This window comes from Chlorocebus sabaeus, chromosome 16 (genome assembly GCF_047675955.1).
Source record: "Chlorocebus sabaeus isolate Y175 chromosome 16, mChlSab1.0.hap1, whole genome shotgun sequence".
In the NCBI taxonomy this organism is placed as follows: Eukaryota; Metazoa; Chordata; class Mammalia; order Primates; family Cercopithecidae; genus Chlorocebus; species Chlorocebus sabaeus.
The window spans coordinates 8,182,110-8,202,520 of record NC_132919.1 but is presented as its reverse complement, the minus strand read 5'-3'; the positions used below and the strand labels follow the sequence as shown (position 1 = coordinate 8,202,520).

At 46.5% G+C, this 20,411-nt stretch overlaps 1 protein-coding gene across 2 annotated transcripts; it reads right to left on the bottom strand.

Annotated features, from left to right (window-relative positions):
- Positions 1–13,521: 13,521 nt before the first annotated feature.
- On the bottom strand, positions 13,522–20,211 carry ODF4 (outer dense fiber of sperm tails 4). 2 transcript variants are annotated; one of them, XM_073005537.1, is made up of 3 exons: positions 19,891–20,211; positions 14,189–14,323; positions 13,522–13,998 (listed from the first exon to the last, which is right to left on the bottom strand). In XM_073005537.1, the coding sequence occupies exons 1-3, from the start codon at positions 19,997–19,999 to the stop codon at positions 13,814–13,816; spliced, it is 429 nt and encodes a 142-aa protein (XP_072861638.1). In that variant the 5' UTR covers positions 20,000–20,211; the 3' UTR covers positions 13,522–13,813. The 2 variants fall into 2 exon arrangements, with proteins under 2 accessions (XP_072861638.1, XP_008008481.1); XM_008010290.3 differs by having other exon boundaries at positions 19,585–20,022.
- Between the last annotated feature and the right edge of the window lie 200 nt (positions 20,212–20,411).

Below are 20,411 nucleotides of genomic sequence, written 5' to 3'. Positions count from 1 at the left end.
TTTGGCTACATAAAAGTAAATACTGGTATGGAAAAATAATGCCATTTAAAAAGCAGAAAATAGGCTAGGTACAGTGGCTTATGCCTGTAATCCCAGCACTTTAGGAGGCCAAGGTGGGTGGATCACCTGAGGTCAGGAGTTTGAGACCTGGCCAAAATGGCAAAACTACATCTCTGCTAAAAATACAAAAATTAGGCATGGTGGCAGGTGCCTGTAATCCTAGCTACTCAGGAAGCTGAGGCACAAGAATTGCTTGAATCTAGGAGGCGGAGGTTGCAGTGAGCTGAGATCATGCCACTGCACTCTAACCTAGGTAACAGAGGAGACTCACTCTCAAAAAAGAAATTTTTGTTTTCTAAAAATCTGTTAAGATTTTCTTTCTCATCCTTGGCCATTTCTTCGTCTCAGTTTTAGCTGTGACTTTTCTGTATAAGACTCCCTTATGCCTCTTCTAGGCTCCAGCCTTCTGACTACTATGAGCTTCTCAGAGTCAATAATCTCCCCTAACATATTCTTCCTTCTGTTTTCTACTAGTTCTACTAATGGCACCATGGGTCACCCAACCCAGAGACATCAGTGTATCATTCTCCCTCACTGCCCCTAGCTAATTTGCTAAATTATGTCATCCCTACCAGTGACAGATTATATTTTCCAAATGTCAACGCAACAGTATATCTGTAACACATGTTCTTCTAGAACTTTGCACTTCCCTATCAAGAGATGGAGTTTTTATCATCCCTCCTTGAACCTAGGCAGAAATTTGTTCTTGCCTTGACCAGTCTAGTACAAAAAAGTAATAATATGTGGCTTCTGAGGCTGCTATAAAAATACTACCTCACTCTCTTGGAATGGTTACTCTTGAAACCCCATCACCATGTTGTGAGGAAGCCCAAGCCACATCGAGAGGAGCCAAAGCCCTGGGCCCTCAGCCCTGGCTGAGCTCTTAGCCAACAGACAGAACCAATCTGCCAACCATATGAGTGAGCCATCTTAAAAGCAGACTCTTGGCCAGGCGCAATGGCTCACACCTGTAATCCCAGCACTTTGGGAGACCGAGGCGGGTGGATCATGAGGTCAGGAGATCGAGACCATCCTGGCTAACACAGTGAAACCCCGTCTCTACTAAAAATACAAAAAATTAGCCGGGATGTGGTGGCGGGCGCCTGTAGTCCCAGCTACTCGGGAGGCTGAGGCAGAAGAATGATGTGAACCTAGGAGGCGGAGCTTGCAGTGAGCCGAGATCACGCCTCTGCACTCCAGCCTGGGCGACAGAGCGAGACTGCGTCTCAAAAAAAAAAAAAAAAAAGAATCCCCAATGGGCCAGGTGCGGTGGCTCATGCCTGTAGTCCAAGCACTTTGGGAGGCTGAGACAGGAGGATTGCTTGACCCACAGGGTTCGATACCAGCCTGGGCAACATAGTGAGGCATGGTATTAATTAGCCAGGTATGGTGGCTCACACTGTAGGCCCAGCTACTTGGGTGGCTGAGGTGGAAGGATCTCTTGAGCCCAGGAGGTTAAGGCTGTAGTGAGCTACAATTGCACCACAGCACTTCAGGGGAAAAAAAAAGAGAGAGAGAGAATCTGCAGTGGTTCCCCATTACTCACAGGATAACAACTTAAACCTGGCATCCAAGTTGGACTATCATATGGTCCCAACTACCTTTGCAGCTTTGGAATTGAGGCATCAGGTCTAGGCACATGAATTTCCTGGTTGCACTTGTTTTATGTGGGGTGGCAGGAAGAAAATCCGGCCATCGGCTACTCTAGACACTGCCAGAGTCACTTATTCTTTCCAGAACTTGGCTTCTTCATCTAAGGTGAGAGACAATTGAACCAACTCATATTAAAGTTCTCTTCCAGTTCTGCCCTGTATAGTGTGAAAACTGTCATCTTGTACTTTTGTACTTCCTACCTCATCTAGAACCCCGGCCTGAGCTTCCTGCCAGGGGGCATGTCCCCACTTCTGAGATGGAGAGAAGATGGGAAACTTAAGAGATGAACGCTTTCTGTGAATGTTCTCTATTTACCCACTTTTTCAGAACTAGCTTTGGCCTTATATTGTGGAATAGAATCTGCTTGTCTGCAGCTCTAGGGGTAGAAGGAACATTTTCTTCTGGTATTTCTGATATCCCTATTACCAATGGTTTTTTGAGACTAAGCATTGGAATGTCATTAGTACTGAGAAGGAAGGGCAGCTGGGAAGGCAACCGAGAAGCTCAGACTTACATTCTTGCTTCCAAATTATTTTGCATGCTTTCTGGACGTCAGTACAACAGACCATTGAAGTATGGTTTGCCAAGGTTAGGTTCAATCACAGCATGAGCCTGTTACCTCTGCAGTTACTTTAACCTTCTTCAATTTGGTGACTTCGGGTTGTTGAATTGTAAGGGGGAAAGGTTTTTCGTTTTGTTTTGTTTGTTTTAGTTTGTGATTTACAGTTCTTCCTTCCATTTGTTTTGTGACAGCTTTACAGAAATTGATCTGAAACCTGAGATACTTTGAAATATAAAAGAGCAAGAGTTATCCCAGGACTTTCATTCAGAACGTTGACTGATGGCAAAACAACTTTGTCCCTGGAATCTTCAGAATTTTCTTCAGAATTCTGTCCCTTTGAACTTATTGAATTTAGTTTCTTTTTTAGTTCCTGGTTCTTCCTTATTTTTATCATGGTGCTAATCTTTGTTTACCCAGGTTCTGACATTTTTACCCTAGAATTAATTACCCCAGATGGTCGACTCTACTGTGTTTTCCAAGCAAACAAAGTAGGCAGGAAACGTGAGCTTCCTGCGCAAATTGCTTTTCCGTTTTAATATGAGACTTTGCCTTTTAGAATCATATTTTTCGTATGTTTACTTTTCTTAGTTATAATTGATTATTATTATTATTTGGTTTAGATCTAGTCAGTGTTTCCCTTTTCCATTTAAAATTTGATCTTGATATTTTGCTTTTTGCTTCCCCACATCTCAATTTGTTCAGTCTTATTGTTCTATTTAATTTGAATTGCTACATCCTTTCTGTTGACTAGCTCCTCTTGATCAGAATAACTTTTCCACACCTGGAACTTTGGCGTAGGAGTTCTCTTCACTTTTATGCATTTCCCACAACATTACAGGGTGAGTGCGTAGCAGATGAGTGCTTGTAAGCCTTTCCTCTGGGTTTCACACAGATGGCTCACTCCTAACTTTGGTGAGTCATTCAGTGGCCAGATGTTTGCCTCTTTCCTCCTCCCCACTCTACCCCCACAATTCAGTGTACTGTTCTTTGAATGACATCCCCTCTGTTTTTGCCTCTCTTTCTCCTGATGCAATGGCCGGAATGCTGGAAATGGCTGCCTTAAATGTAGGGACCATTAGGATCTCGCTCAATACAGAACCCAGGTCACCTGTAATAACACAGCTGCCTCCCAGCCCTGAAACCCTGCCTTTCTGCCCTGAGTAGGGTGCAGAGAACCAGTCCAGACACCTGAAACTGCCACCCTTCTTCATCTCCAGATGCAGGGGCTCTCTGTATCAGGAAGAGAGCCTCTCTGAAATCCACTGTCATTCTGGGCTTTTCCTTGACCAGCTCTCCTTGCCTACGCCTTCTCTAGCCTGTCAGTTTCACTCATTCATTGGACATTTATAAGCACTAAGTATGTACCAGGCATCCTGCTGGCCTTTGGAGGTACCAACAGGTAAAGAGACTGCTAAATGCAGAAAAATGGGCCCAGAGTAAAGACTTGTAAGTCTGTAAAGGAGTGCTCAGTGAGAAGTCACACAAGCTAAGTGTCTTTTTTTTTTTTTTTTTTTTGAGACGGAGTCGCTCTGTCGCCCAGGCTGGAGTGCAGTGGTGCAATCTTGGCTCACTGCAACCTCCGCCTCCTGGGTTCACGCCATTCTCCTGCCTCAGCCTCCCGAGTAGCTGGGACTACAGGCGCCCACCACCACGCCCGGTTAATTTTTTGTATTTTCGGTAGAGATGGGGTTTCACCGTGTTAGCCAGGATGGCCACGATCTCCTGACCTCGTGATCCACCCGCCTCGGCTTCCCAAAGTGCTGGGATTGCAGGTGTGAGCCACCACTTCCCGGCCGAGCTAAGTTTCAAAGGACCATCTGCAGATCACTGCTGAACATTCTCCATCCTGCCTACTTTGTATTATAAGAGGACTTCTTGCAGGGGAAGTATGGTCAGCAGGATCCTCACTCAGAGACCTGGCAGACACCACCTTAACCCGGTGATCAAAGTTAACCTCCCCAGTATATGTGCAACTACTGCTGCCCCGACAGGATGCACTGAGAACGTTTCTGTGACATTTCTACCACAGATACGCTACTTGCATCCAATTATGAAGAGACAAGAGACAAACCCAGACTGAGGGGCATTCTGCAAAATAATTGCCCTGTACTCTTTAAAAAATGGCAGTGTTGAGAAAGACAAAGAAAGACTGAGGCGCTATTCCAGTTAAAGTAGGCTAGAGACACGGGAACCAAACACAATGCATGATCCAGGATATTCTTTTATTACAGTGAGCATCATTGGGACAGTTGGCAAAATGTGAATATTGCCTGAAGATTATAATATTGTATCAAAGTTAATTTCCTGATCTTGAGGATTGTACTGTGGTTATGTAAGAGAATGTCCTTGTTTTTAGGAAATAGATGTTGAAATATCTTGAGATAAAGAGCATTATGTCGGCCATTTATTATCAAATAGTACAGGAAAATGAGTGTGTGTGTGTGTGTGTGTGTGTGTGTGGATAGAGAGAAGGGAGGGACCGAGAGATATAAAACAAATGCAGGCCGGGCGCGGTGGCTCACGCCTGTAATCCCAGCACTTTGGGAGGCCGAGGCGGGTGGATCACAAGGTCAGGAGATCGAGACCATGGTGAAACCCCGTCTCTACTAAAAATAGAAAAAATTAGCTGGGCGCAGTGGCGGGCGCCTGTAGTCCCAGCTACTCGGGAGGCTGAGGCAGGAGAATGGCGTGAACCCGGGAGGCGGAGCTTGCAGTGAGCCGAGATTGCGCCACTGCACTCCAGCCTGGGCGACAGAGCGAGACTCCGTCTCAAAAAACAAAACAAAACAAAACAAAACAAATGCAGCTGGATGCAGTGGCTCATGCCTATAATCCCAGCACTTTGGGAAGCCAAGGCGGGCAGATCACGAGGTCAGAAGTTCGAGACCAGCCTGACCAACATGGTGAAACCATCTCTACTAAAAATACAAAAATTGGCCGGGCATGGTGGCACGCGCCTGTAATCCCAGCTACTCAGGAAGCTGAGGCAGGAGAATTGCTTGAACCCAGGAGGCGGAGGTTGCAGTGAGCCGAGATCGTGCCACTGCACTCCAGCCTGGCAACAGAGCGAGACTCCTTCTCAAAAAAAAAAAAAAAAAAAAAAAAAAAGTAGTGAAATGTTAACACTTGTGGGGAATCTGGGTGAAGAGTGGGAATTTTTTGCACTATTCTTGCAACTTTTCTGTAAGTCTACAGTTACATCCAAAAGAAGTTAGAAGAATTGACAAGGTCCCACCAAAGAGGAGAGACAGCTTTGAACACGGAAATATAGCACAGTAACTTGGCAGTTTGTTATTTGGCCTGCAAAGGCAGTATTCATGTGAGTGAGAGTCACTTGTCTTCAAGTCCTGGCATTTTATGTAGCGGATCCCAAAAGCTGCCTGAAAGCCCCCAGGCCTTATGTCGTTTCCCCTTCTGTTCACAGGTATCTTCCAGGCACTCACTAGAATATGGTGTCTGACAAGTTTCTCAGCTAACCAGGCATGGAACCAGAATTCTCAGAGATACCAAGGACAGTTTCTATCGCACTGACCAGGCTTCACCCTAGACAGTGGTCCCCTACTGAGAGCAATTCTTCCTTTCCCCTAGCTACAAAATAGGGGTTCCTGGCCTATTTCTGCCGAATGCTCTAGGGAAGCAGAAAATCATAAGTCGTGTGTTTTCTCCATTATAGAAAATTAGGCCAGATGCGGCGGCTCATGCCCGTAATCCCAGCACCTTGGGAGGCCGAGGTGAGTGGATCACTTGAGGTCAGGAGTTCGAGACCAGCCTGGCCAACGTGCTGAAACCCTGTCTCTGCTAAAAATACAAAACTTAGCCAGGTGAGGTGGCGGACATCTATAACCCCAGCTACTCAGGAGGCTGAGGCAAGAGAATCACTTCAACCTGGGAGGCGGAGATTGTGCCACTGCACTCCAGCCTGGGCAACAGAGCAAGAGTCTGTCTCCATTAAAAAAAAAAAAAAAAGAAAAAAGAAATGCTATTTCCTCTTTCTTGATCCTTGGTTTTTGGGTGCTTTTGTATTGTTTAATAATGGACTTTTGGCCGGGCGCGGTGGCTCAAGCCTGTAATCCCAGCACTTTGGGAGGCCGAGACGGGCAGATCACGAGGTCATGAGATCGAGACCATCCTGGCTAACACGGTGAAACCCCGTCTCTACTAAAAAATACAAAAAACTAGCCAGGCTAGGTGGCGGGCGCCTGTAGTCCCAGCTACTCAGGAGGCTGAGGCAGGAGAATGGCGTGAACCCGGGAGGCGGAGCTTGCAGTGAGCTGAGATCCGGCCACTGCACTCCAGCCTGGGCGACAGAGCGAGACTCCGTCTCAAAAAATAAATAAAATTAAATAAAATTTTAAAATAATGGACTTTATTTTTATTTTATTTTTATTTTCGAGACAGAGTTTCGCTCCTCTTGCCCAGGTTGGAGTGGAATGGCGCAATCTTGGCTCACTGCAACCTCCACCTCCCGGGTTCAAGGGATTCTCCTGCCTCTGCAAGTCTGTAGTTTACATTAGGGTTCACTCTTTGTGCTGTGCATTCTATTGTGTGTGTGTGTTTGTTTGTTTGGAGACACGGTCTCGCTCTATTGCCCAGGCCAGAGTGCAGTGGCGCAGTCACGGTCCACTTCAGCCTCAAGCTCCTCAGCCTAAGCGATCCTTCCACGTCAGCCTGCCAAGTAACTGGGACTACAGCATGTGCCACCATGCCCGGCTCCTTCTATGGGTTTTGACAAATGTAAAATTACATGTAGCTACCATTAAAGTATCATACAGAATAGTTGCACTGCCCTAAAAGTCCCCTGTGCTCTAGCTAGCTATTCATCCCTCCCTTCCTACTCCCCAAACTCCTAGAGACCACTGATCTTTTTACTGTCTATAGTTTTGCCTTTTCCAAAAGGTTATATAGTTGGAATGATAGAGTACGTTCCTTTTTCATACCGTCTTCTTATACTTCACAATGTGTATTTAAGGTTCCTCCACGTCTTTTGTGGCTTGATAGTTCATTTATTTTTTTGCACTGAGTAATGTTCCATTGTCTGGATATACCACAGTTTATACATTCACCTACTGAGGGATATCCTGCTTGCTCCTAATTTTTGGCAATTATGAATAAAGCTGCTATAAACATTTGTGTGTGGTTTTTGGGGTGAACGTCAGATTTTGGTTCGTTTGGATAAACAGGAGCACAACAATCGCGAGATCATATGTTAAGAGTATGTTTAGTTTTTAAGAAATTGCCAAACCAGGCCGGGCGTGGTGGCCCACTCCTGTAATCCCAACACTTTGGGAGGCTGAGGTCAGAAGTTCGAGACCAGCCAGACCAACATGGTGAAACCTCGTCTCTACTAAAAATGCAAAAAAAGTAGCTGGGCATGGTGGTGCACCCCTGTAATCCCAGCTACTCAGGAGGCCAAGGTGGGAGAATTGCCTGAACGCGGGAGACGGAGGCTGCAATGAGCCAAGATGGCACCACTGCACTCCAGCCTGGGCAACAGAGCGAGACACTGTCCAAAAAAAAAGAAAGAAAGAAAGAAAAGAAAAGAAATTGCCAAACTGTCTTCCAATGTTGCTGGCTGTTTTGCCTTCCCACCAACAATGAATGAGCATTCCTGTTGTTCCACATCATTGCTAGCTTTTGGTGTTGTATTTTGGATTTTAACTATTTTAATAGGTGCAGTGGTATCTCATTGTTTTAGTTTGCAATTCCCTTGAGCACATACTATGTTGAACATCTTTTCATATGCTTATTTGCCATATGTATATCATCTTTGGTGAGATGTCTGTAGATCTTTTGCATATTTTTAAATCTTTTGCACATTTTGTAATTGGTTAGTTGAGTTTTAAGAATTCTTTGCCTGCTGTGGAAAACAGTGCTTTATCAGATATGTCTTTTTTTTTTTTTTTTTTTTTTTGAGACGGAGTCTCGCTCTGTCGCCCAGGCGGGAGTGCAGTGGCCAGATCTCAGCTCACTGCAAGCTTCGCCTCCCGGGTTTACGCCATTCTCCTGCCTCAGCCTCCCTAGTAGCTGGGACTACAGGCACCCGCCACGACGCCCGGCTAGTTTTTTGTATTTTTTAGTAGAGACGGGGTTTCACCGTGTTAGCCAGGATGGTCTCGATCTCCTGACCTCATGATCTGCCCGTCTTGGCCTCCCAAAGTGCTGGGATTACAGGCTTGAGCCACCGCGAACGGCCTCAGATATGTCTTTTGCAAATCTTTTCTCCCAGTGAGTGCTTTGTCTTTTCATACTCTTGAGACACTTAATGTTGTCCAGGCTGGTCTTGAACTACTGACCACAAGCAATCCTCCATCCTCAGCCTACCCCATGGCCGGGCTTGGCCCAACACTTGGTTTTTATTTACCCTATTTCTGTTTCTCTGTTTCAGAGCTGGCTGGCTAATCTTGACTGGAGCCAGAGACTACAAACTTGAACTAACAATGATAGAGATTTTTAAAAGAAAAAAAAAAAAAACTGTTTTCAAGATAAAAGTTTACTTACTCCAGTGCTGTGAAAATCAAAATCAAGATGCTTAGCACTCAGTCACTTTAGGAAACTAATAAAACCTAAGAGTGTTTCTTGGTTTTTTTTGGTTTTTTGTGAGACAGAGTCTTTCTCTGTCACCCAGGCTGGAGTGCAGTGGTGCGATCTCGGCTCACTGCAACCTCTGCCTCCTGGGTTCAAGCGATTCTCCTGCCTCAGCCTCCCAAGTAGCTGAGATTTCAGATGCACACCACCACACCCAGCTAATTTTTGTATTTTTAGTAGAGACAGGGTTTCGCCATGTTGGCCAGGCTGGTCTCGATATCCTGAGCTCGTAATCCACCCACCTCTGCCTCCCAAAGTGCTGGGATTATAGGAGTGAGCCACCGCACCCAGCCAAGGGTGTTCTTTTAAGACATTAGAAAAAAATTAAAAATTTAAAAAAAATTTTTTTTAAGGCCGGGCGCGGTGGCTCAAGCCTATAATCCCAGCACTTTGGGAGGCCGAGACGGGCGGATCACGAGGTCAGGAGATCAAGACCAACCTGGCTAACACGGTGAAACCCTGTCTCTACTAAAAAATACAAAAAATTAGCCGGGCGTGGTGGCGGGCGCCTGTAGTCCCAGTCACTTAGGAGGCTGAGGCAGGAGAATGGCGTAAACCCGGGAGGCGGAGTTTGCAGTGAGCTGAGATCCGACCATTGCACTCCAGCCTGGGCGACAGAGCAAGACTCCGTCTCAAAAAAAAAAAAAAAAAAAAAAAAAAAAATTTTTTTAAAAATACATTAGATCAGGCCTAGCACAGTGGTTCACGCCTGTAATCCCAGCACTTTGGGAGGCTGAGGTGGGTGGATCGCTTGAGGTCAGGAGTTCATGGCCAACATGGTGAAACCCTGTCTGTACTAAAAATACAAAAAAATTAGCCGGGCATGGTGACACACTCCTGTAATTCCAGCTACTCTGGAGGCTGAGGCACGAGAATCTCTTGAATCCCTGGGAGGCAGAGGTTGCAGTGAGCTGAGATTGCGCGACTGCCAGGCTGGGTGATGGAGTGAGACTCAGTCTCAAAAAAAAAAAACCAACAACAACAAAAAAGACATTAGATCAAAGATATAAAGAATATATGGTAGCCCCCCGCTTATCCACAGGAGATACAGTCCAAGATCCCCAGTGGTTGCCTGAAACCGTGGATAGTACTAAACCCTATATATACCATGTTTTTTCCACATACATATCCATGATAAAGTTTAATTTACAAATTAGGCACAGTAAGAGATTAACAGTAACTAATAATAATATAGACAAATTATAATGCTCAGAATGATATGTAATTTAAAACTTATGAATTGTTTATTTCTGAAATTTTCCACTTAATTTATTTTTTTCTTTTTTGAGACAGAGTCTTGCTTTGTTGCCCAGGCTGGAGTGCGGTGGCACAATCTCAGCTCGCTGCAACCTCCACCTCCCCAGTTCAAGTGATTCTCCTGCCTCAGCCTCCCAAGTAGCTGGGACTACAGGCATGTGCCACCACACCCAGCTAATTTTTGTATTTTTAGTAGAAACGGGGTTTCACCATGTTGGCCAGGCTGATCTTGAACTCCTGACCTCAAGTGATCCACTCACTGGGCCTCCCAAAATGCTGGGATTATAGGTGTGAGCCACTGCGCCTGGCCGTGCTTAATAATTTTGGACCCCGGTTGACCACGGGTAACTGACATCATGGAAGGCGAAGCAAAATCACCAGATACCTTGATCTTGGATTTCTTGATAATGAGAGAACTACTGATAATAAGGAACTACCAGATAGTGAGGGAACTACTATCAATTCTAATCTGTATTGAGGAACGAAGACACAATCATCAAAAGCATACCTGTGCTGTAACTTAAAATCTTTCCATTCTTTTTCTTGTTTGTTTGTTTCTTTGTTTCTTTGTTTTTCAGACAGGGTCTTACTCTGACACCCAGGGGCTCACTGCAGTTTTGACCTCCTGGGCTCAGGCAATCCTCCCACCTCAATCTCCCTTGTAGCTGGGACTACAGGCCTGTGCTACCATGCCCGGCTAATTTTGGTATTTTTTGTAGAGTCGGAGTTTCGCCATGTTCCCGAGGCTGATCTCAAACTCCTGGGCTCAACCAATCTGCCTGTCTTGGATTCCCAAAGTGCTGGGCTTCCAGGCGTGAGCCGTGACCCTGCCTCCCTTCTTCTTCTGTCAAGATTATTTGTAAATGTTACCTTCGTTATTCAGACTTCATACATTTATTGTTCTCTCTGGTGGAATATTACCAGCCTCTTCAAGCCTTGCTGTCTGATTGTAATTCAAATCAAGGTCTGCAAATCCTAGCTATGTAAGTATTGGAGTTGTCTTTGTAAAGCAGAACAATTTTAGTTTCAATCTGTTTTAATCCTCCCTTTAGCCAAAGAAGTTGTGTCCATCAGCACAGTCTCAGTTATGCTAAGGTAATAAACAACCCTGAAATCCTAGATGCTTACAACCACCAGGTTAAATTCTCACTCACACCGTGTGTCTTGGTCTGCTCAGGCTGCCATTGCAAAAGTCCATAGACTGGGTGCCTTAAATAGCCGAATTATTTTTCTCACAATTCTGGAGGCAATAAATTCAAGATGCAGGTTCTGGCTGATTCCGTTTCTGGGGAGGGCTTCCTTCCTAGTTCAAAGGCAGCTGCCATCTAGCTATGTCCTCACACGGCCTTTCTTCAGTGCATGTTTGCAGAGAGAAAGAGACAGAGTTTTGGTATCTCTTATAAAGAACCACTAATCCTATTGGATAGGGCGCCCACCCTTATGACGTGATTTAACCCCAATTACCTCCTAAAAAGCCCCATCTCCAAATACAGTTACATTGGGAGTAAGGGCTTCAACATATGAATTTCAGGGAGAAACAATGTAGTCCATAGCACTACCTATCCCTCAAGCATCTGCTGTGGGCTCCGCTCCACGTCTCCTCATTCCAGCACCCAGGGTGACAGATCAGCCACCACTCTGAATGTTGTTACTGTGGCAGAGGAAATTAACACTAGTAATTAAATGTTCCATGTCCACTTCCAAATCTCCTACGAAATGTCTCTGTGGCTCAAGCTAACCTGAAACACTGCAGGAAAGAGACTTCTGGAAAATAGTTGCAGTTTAGCTAAGCTGACACAATACACCAAATAGGTAAGGAAGAAAGAATACCAATCCTAGGCCGGGCACGGTGGCTCACCTCTGTAATCCCAGCACTTTGGGAGGCCAAGGTGGGCAGATCACCTGGGGTTGGGAGTTCAAGACCAGCCTGACCAACATGGAGAAACCCTGTCTCTACTAAAAATACAAAATTAGCCGGACGTGGTGGCGCATGCCTATAAATCCCAGCTACCCAGGAGGCTGAGGCAGGAGAATCGCTTGAACCCAAGAGGCAGAGGTTGCAGTGAGCCAAGATCATGCCATCGCACTCCAGCGTGGGTTGGAGTAGAGACGGGGTTTCACCATGTTGGCCAGGCTGCTCTCCAACTCCTGACATCAGGTGATCCGCCCACCTTGGCCTCCCAAAGGGCTGGGATTACAGGCGTGAGCCACCACGCCCGGCCCTAATTTTTTTAAATAAGGCTTCAAATAATTTCTTGGCCCTTCCCTCTCTTCCACCATGTGAAAACACAGCAAGAAGGCACCATCTTGGAAACAGAGCGCAAGCCCTCACTAGGCACAGAATCTGCTGGTGCCTTGATCTTAAAGTTCCCAGATTCTAGAATTGTGAAAAATAAATTTCTGTTCTTTATAAATTATCCAGTCTCAGGTACTTTGTTAGAGAGTGCAAATGGACCAAACATTCAATTAAAATACATTTTAGGCTGGGTACAGTGGTTCACACCTGTAATCCCAGTGCTTTGGGAGGCTGAGGCAGGAGGATCACTTGATGCTGGGAGTTCGAGACCAGCCTGGGCAACATGATGAGATCCCCTCCACCATCTCCAAAAACACTTTTTTTTTTTTTTTTTGAGACAGAGTCTTGCTCTGTTGCCCAGGCTGGAGTGCAGAGGCGTGATCTCGGCTCACTGCAAGCTCCGCCTCCCAGGTTCACACCATTCTCCTGCCTCAGCCTCCCGAGTAGCTGGGACTACAGGCGTGTCCCTGCACTCCTGTAGCTGCTTGGTATCGTGGTTTCATCTGGAAGGATAGACATGACCCAGATCAGCTATGGATGCTCTCTTGGGAGGCTGGCCTCTCCGGGCAACATGTCCAAAGCCTGATGGGCATTGCCAGCACTCCCCAAGCTGGCTTTAAAACCCAAATGTGCAACTTACCTTTTGGACCTAACCCGAATGCTTTCCTTTGTTGCCATGTTTTATTACTGCTGTTACATAGCGGAGGGTGTGGGAGGCTCGGGTGGAAAGCTATAGCAGCCAGGGTGGATGGTGGTTTCCAGGGCACAGGCCCTATGCATTCTGTCATCGGAGCTGGACACAGAGGGTGGGACTGCCGCCCAGGACACACACCTGGGCGAACCACCTGTGCTGTGGTGCTCATTGTTCAACCTGCCTCTTATCTTTGAGCCTTTTGGCTTTTGAATCCTTCACTATGCTTAAGCCAACAAGATGGTAGGTGATATCTCTCTCCTAATCAGCGCTACCTCCTCCACCCACTAACTAGCAAATGTTGGGTCAGAGATAACAAAGAAAAAGAGGCGTAGCTCTCCAGAGGTATTTGCCCATGTACAAGTATGCTCTGGTAGAGGTTGGGCAGGTTTAGGGACTAGCAGGTGCCAAAAGGCTCCTGGGCAGCAAGAACTGGAAAAGAAACTTGTTCTTTCTCCCTTCCTCTCCCTCCTCCTCTAGCTTGCCTCAACAACAGCCAGATATGAGAAAGAAGAGACGGACAGTTTATTCCACATCACTCAAGCTCAATCAAGTCAGGGAGAAAGCAGAGGAGTGCAAAGCTGGTCCAGCATCCTCCCTTTCTCATTCCTTGCAATGATGAGGACCAACCTATTCAAGGGCTGGGGGGAGGATGAGGAGACGGGGTCAGACGAATGGACTGAACTTGGTGCCAGGAGTTCAGAAAAGGTTACAGGTGTGTATCCTTCCGCTCAGGATCCAGGACTCCCTCCTGGGTGGTGGGGGTGTCTGTGATCATCTGTGCCCTTGGAGATTCTTCTGCTGAGCCGAAACTGCTGCTGCAGGAAACGGCGCCACTGGGGTGGCTCAGAATCAGACTCCAGAAACTTTTATGGTTGAAGTAGCAAAGGATCGCTGGGAAAGGACAGGGACAGGGGAGAGGAAAGTTGTGACTGGGAGGTAAAGTGACAAGCAGGGTGAGGTCAAAGGGAAGATAAGACCCTAAAAATCTAACCCTGGGGATCGCCACCCTCTTCCCTCCACACTTTCCCTGACCTAACTTTCCCACGTCCCTTCCTTCCCCCAGGGCCCTCTGGCCACTCACCGCAGCTGACATATAGGATGAACACCAGCCAGCCAATGAAATAGCTCCATCCAATGGGGATGGATACATTCCTCTCCACCTCGAAGACCCAGATGTTAATGGGGAACAGCATGAGGGTGAAGAAGATGAAGGTCACTAGGAGACAGGAAGCAGAGGGTCTCCTTGTCATGCAAGAGTCCCACAGGAGGGTCTTCCTCATCTGCTGGGCTAGAGCCACAAACCATATCACCAGGCAGAGTGGCCCCTGAGGTTCCAGGAGTCAACCCCTCCATTTCTACCTCTCCTGTGACCAGGAAATGATGTAACTCGATTCTCAGCTCTGTTCTCCCACCACCCACAAAACCCTCACACCACCCCCCAAAGAAGAGGGAGAAGTGCCCAGGAAGATGTGGGTTAGGAAAACAAAGGACCTTTTCCAGAGCTAAGAGGCACCTTCACAGAAGCTCAAGATGGTCCCGACCAAGCCGACAATGGGCGATTTCTGAACAGCGGGCAGGTAGGGCAGGTGCAACCAGATGGTGAGGATGAGGCCCAGCCCCAGGGTCAGGTTGAAGCTTAACTTAGCCACCTTAAACATGGGCTGATTTGTCCACAGCTTAAAACTGTCTGGGGAAAATGACAAACAAAAAGATCAACTAAGGATTCACAAAAGACGAAACATAAAAATGAGCAAATACAGGAAAACGTACCACCGGGCGCGGTGACTCAGGCCTGTAATCCCAGCACGTTGGGAGGCCGAGGCAGGTGGGTCACAAGGTCAGGAGTTCAAGACCAGCCTGGCCAACATAGTGAAACCCCGTCTCTACTAAAAATACAAAAAGTGGCTGGGCATGGTGGTGTGTGCCTGTAGTCCCAGCTACTCCGGAGGCTGAGGCAGGAGAATCGCTTGAACCTGGGAGGCGGAGATTGCGGTGAGCCACTGCACTCCAGCCTGGTCAACAGAGCGAGACTCCGCCTACAAAAACAAACAAACAAAAAGACAGAAAGAAAATGTACAGGCCCATTAATAACCAGAGAAATGCACATTTGAAGTAACACTGAAATACTGCTTTCACCTCTTTTTTTTTTTTTTTTTTTTTTTTTTTTGAGACGGAGTCTCGCTGTGTCACCCAGGCTGGAGTGCAGTGGTGCAATCTCGGCTCACTGCAAGCTCCGCCTCCCGGGTTCACGCCATTCTCCTGCCTCAGCCTCCCGAGTAGCTGGGACTACAGGCGCCCGCCATCTCGCCCGGCTAGTTTTTTGTATTTTTAGTAGAGACGGGGTTTCACCATGTTAGCCAGGATGGTCTCAATCTCCTGACCTCGTGTTCCGCCCACCTCGTATTCCATCTCCCAAAGTGCTGGGATTACAGGCATGAGCCACCGCGCCCAGCAGCTTTCACTTCTTAAATAAGCCAAGATCCTTGATATGGAGATCGTTTGATAATCTCAACCGCATGCAAATGAATACCTCAACAGAAAAGAAAATGGACAGAGGACTTAAACTGCAGTTCTCCAAAGAAGGAGTACAAATGTCTGATCAACATATGAAGCTCAACACAAAGAATTGCTAATTAAATGTGATTTGTGAAAAACCATCGAGGCTGAGCACGGTGGCTCACACCCGTAATCCCGGCACTTTAGGAAGCTGAGGTGGGAGGATCTCTTGAGCCTAAGGGTTTGAGACCAGCCTGGACAACATAGGGAGGCCCTGTCTCTGAAAATATACAACTGGAGCCGGGTATGGAGGCTCATGCCTGTAATCCTAGCCCTTTGGGAGGCTGAGGTGGGCGGGTCACTTGAGATTAGGAGTTCGAGACCAGCCTGACCAATATGGTGAAACCCCATCTCTACTAAAAATACAAAAATGAGCGGGGCATGGTGGCATGTGCCTGTAATCCCAGCTACTGGGAGACTGAGACAGGAGAATTGCTTGATCCCAGGAGGCCAAGTTTGCAGTGAGCTGAGATCGTACCACTATACCCCAGCCTGGGGGACAGAGTAAGATTCTGTCACAAAAAAAAAAATATATATATATATATATATGTATATATAAATATATACACATGCATACACATACACTTGGCTGGGCACAGTGGCTCACACCTGTAATGCCAGCACTTTGGGAGGCCAACGTGGGCAGATCACAAGGTCAGGAGATCAAGACCATCCTGGCCAACATGGTGAAACCCCGTCTCTACATACATATATATATATATAAACTGTCAAATTAGCAAAGATCAAAATAAGATTGATAACACCTAGTATAGGAGAGTATATAGAGAAAAGAGGTCCTCTCACACACTCCTGGTGGGCAGCATTTGTGGTGAATGATCTGGCATAAAAGATCCAGAAAATCTACATTCTTTTACCGTACAATGCTTCTTCTTGGAATTTATGTTAAGGAATAATCAGACATCTGCAGCAAAATCTGGGTACAAGAATCTTCTTTGCAGAGGTATTAATATGTTGGCCAAGCATGCTGCCTCATGCCTGTAATTCCAGTACTTTGAGAGGCTGAGGTGGGTGGATTACTTGAGGTCAGGAGTTTGAAACCAGCTTGGCCAACATGGTAAAAACCCTGTCTCTACTAAAAATACAAAAATTAGCCAGGTGTGGTGGCACCTGTCTGTAGTCTCAGCTACTGGGGAGGCTGAGGTGGGCGGATCGCTTGAGCCCAGGAGGCAGGGATTACAGTGAGCCGAGATCACGCCACTGCACTCCAACCTGGGCAACAGAGTGAGACTCTGTCTCAAAACAAAACAAAAAAAAAAAAGTCCAATAAGCTCCTTGATTTACAAGAGATTTGTAAAATAAATTATACTATACCCACACATTGGGTTATTGTGTGTTCATTTAAAATGGTGATAGGTGATAGACTAGGCACAATGGCTCACACCAGTAATTCCAACACTTTGGGAGGTGGAGGCAGGAGGATCACTTGAGCCCAGGAGTTGGAGACCAGCCTGGGCAGCATCGGGAGACCCTGGTCTCTACAAATTAAAAAAAAAAAAAAAAAGTAGCCAGGCATGGTGGCATGCACCTGTGGTTTCAGCTACCCGGGAACTTCGAGGTGGGAGGATCACTCGGGCCCAGGAATTCGAGGCTGTGGTGCAATAAACTACAATCACACCACTGCACACCATCCTGGGTGACAGAGTGAGACACTGTCTCTAAATAAAAATAAAAATAGATGCTTGTCTCTGAATAAAGTGTCTCTGGAAAGAAACAGAAGAAACTGGGGAGTGAGACTAGATACCAAGAGATAACAGACTCACTTCACTATACAATCCTTTGTATTCTTTGAATATTCAGTTTATACACTACCTAATCCTAATTAAATACATTTTAAAAATCAGTGATGTTCAGCTGGATGCGGGGGCTCACACGTGTAATCCCAGCATTTTGGGAGTCCGAGGCAGGCGAACCATCTGAGGTCAGGAGTTCAAGACCAGCCTGGTCAACATGGTGAAACCCCGTGTCTACTAAAAATACAAAAATTAGCTGGACATGGTGGCGGGCACCTGTAATCCCAACTACTTGAGAGGCTGAGGCAGGAGAATCATTTAAACCTGGGAGGCAGAAGTTGCAGTGACCTGAGACCGCCACTGCATTCCAGCCTGGGCGACAGAGCAAGATTCTGTCTCAAAAAAAGAAAAAAAAAAATTAAATTAAATTAAATTAAATTAAACAAATAAATAAATAAATAAAAATAAACGGCCTGGCTATCTTTGAGTAGCTCCATAGAGCAAGGTGCCTACGTGAGTTTCAGAGCCAGACACACCTGAGTTGCAATTGCAAACCTGCCATTATTAGGTTGATCCATATGAAATGGCTCCTTTTGTAGGTGAAAAAGCAGTCAAATGTTAGCATGTCATTGGGTTCAATCTAATAGCTTTATGACCCTGAGCAAAGTACTTAATCTCTCTGAGTCCCAATTTTTCTCATCTCTAAAATAGGGATAATTATCTCTATCCTTAGGGTTGACTGAGGACTAAATTGAACAAATGGAGGAAGAGCACAATAAAGGATAGCTTTTGTTTCCCCAAATTTATTATAATAAGGACATAATACTTTCAGAATATAAGAGCTATGTGTTTTTTTTCATGCTAAGGCAAGTGAAAAAAATTGAAATAAAGGTCAAAAGCTCTGGTTATCCCCAGGAGCTGAGAAAGAACTCCAAATTCCTGAGGGGTGAGGGAACAGCATACCCAGAGACTAACAAGAATAAGATCCAGGTGTGGTGGCCAGGGCCTATAGTCTGAGCTTCTCAGGAAGTTAAAGCAGGAGGATCCCTTGAGCCCAGAAGTTGGAAGCTGCAGTGAGCTTTGATTGCACCGCTGCACTCCAGCCTGGGTGACAGAGTGAGACCTTGTCTCTAAAAAAATCGGTGAAACAAACAAACAAAAAAAAACAGGGATAAGGAACGAAGCAGCTCCAAGAATTCAGGGAAGGAAGGAACACGGAAACCAGGTGTGGAAACAGGAAAATGATCCAGAAAAGCAAGTCCTGAGGCAGAAGGAAAGGAGAGCGTGTGGGATCAGGGCCTGAAAAGGGACATTGCAAGGAGTCCTCTCAAAGCTCTGGGTACACAAGACTAAGGAAACCCCCATCTCACTGGGGCTCTTCTCCCTGGTAAATTAGGCGATTAATGAGTGAGTCTCTTGTGCTAAGAGTCCAAGCCCCTCACAACCTTTTTTTTTTTTTTTTTTTTTTTTTTTTGAGACAGAGTTTCGCTCTTGTTACCCAGGCTGGAGTGCAGTGGTGCGGTCTCTGCTCACTGTGACCTCCGCCTGCCGGGTTCAAGTGATTCTCCTGCCTCAGTCTCCAGAGTAGCTGGGATTACAGGCATGTGCCACCATGCCTGGCTAATTTTTTGTATTTTTAGTAGAGATGAGGTTTCACCGTGTTAGCCAGGATGGACTCGATCTACCCACCTCAGGTGATCCGCCTGCCTTGGCCTCCCAAAGTGCTGGGATTACAGGCGTGAGCCACAGCGCCCGGCCTGATTTTTTTTTTTTTTTTTTTTTTTTTTTTTAGAGACAGGTGTCTCACTAGGTTGCCCAGGCTGGACTCAAACTCCTGGGCCCAAGCAATCCTCCTGCCTCAGCCTCCTGGATAGCTGAGAACACAGGTGTACAGCACCATGACCAACTCTCTCACAGCATTCTTGGCAGCACAGATTTGGCTCTGGGTTTTATCAAAAGCAGTGACATTTTCCTTTGCACCCATCAAATCTATTTAACCAGGCTACAGGACGAGAAATGATCGTTGGAGGTCTCAGTGCCAGTGGAACTATCTTGCAGGCCAAAAAGTAAAGATGACCAGGGAGAGGGAACAAGAGTACATCCAGGGTGCAGATATAGAGGCTAAGACAGGCTGGAGGCCTGGGCTGGGATTGGGGCTGGAGGGGCTCACCTTTCCCATTCTCTAAGTCAGAACAGCTCCTGGATTTGCAGAAGTGCAGGAGCCCCATGGACATAATGTGGGCTGACGTGTGGATTCTGTTGCTGACATCTACGGGCCAGCGCTGGTAGAAGCGGCTCCTAGAGAGGTACAGCCATTTCTTGGAGAAGGCCATGACCAACAGTAGGATAAAGGCAACCAGGCTGAGCTCAGAAGCCAACACCTGGGCCATCCAGTGGAAACTGTGTGCGACTCTCCATTGAAAGGGAAGCAGAGAGTTCCGGCGCTGGCTCAAGGACCCATCTTGTCTCAGCTCACCTCTGCCCCATCCTGCCTCCCCACTCTTCGTTTCCTTTTCAGGTCTCTGATGTTGGTCTCTTTCTCCTTCTGACCTAGGGAACTCATTCCCAGAGTCCTCTGCATCCATCTTGAGCACCACTTCTCCCCCTGTCTCCCTCTTCCCTCACCAGCCTCAATTGTCTCTTCTCATATTTCAGATCTTTTCATCAGCTGCCACCATGCAGCCTGGGGTCTGAGAAAGAATGAGGAAGTCTAATAAGAGACCTTAATCTAATAAGAGACTCTTGATCCAAGAGAAGGCCCCAACCCATTCAGCAGGCCAGGTCCCCTAACTGCCACGGAATTTTCCTGGGGCACAGTGAGATGGGGGAGGAGAACCAAGACTTCAGCTTTTTTTTTTTTTTTTTTCCGTAAGAGAGACAGAGTCTCCCTCTATTGCCCAGGCTGGGGGTTGGGGTTCCGTGACACAACTTTGGCTCACTGCAACCTTGAACTTCTGGGTTCAAGTGATCCTCCCACCTCAGCCTCCTGAGTAGCTG

What these genes read in the sequence shown, in the direction of transcription:
- ODF4 (XM_008010290.3), bottom strand. Translation starts at nt 19,999, where the DNA reads ATGGATGCAGAGGACTCTGGGAATGAGTTCCCTAGGTCAGAAGGAGAA. An exon ending in TGACTTAGAGAATGGGAAAG is followed by an intron (nt 14,324 to 19,584) that starts GTGAGCCCCTCC and finishes CCTGTCTCCTAG; the next exon opens with TGACCTTCATCTTCTTCACC. An exon ending in CATCCTATATGTCAGCTGCG is followed by an intron (nt 13,999 to 14,188) that starts GTGAGTGGCCAG and finishes GTCCTTTCCCAG; the next exon opens with CGATCCTTTGCTACTTCAAC.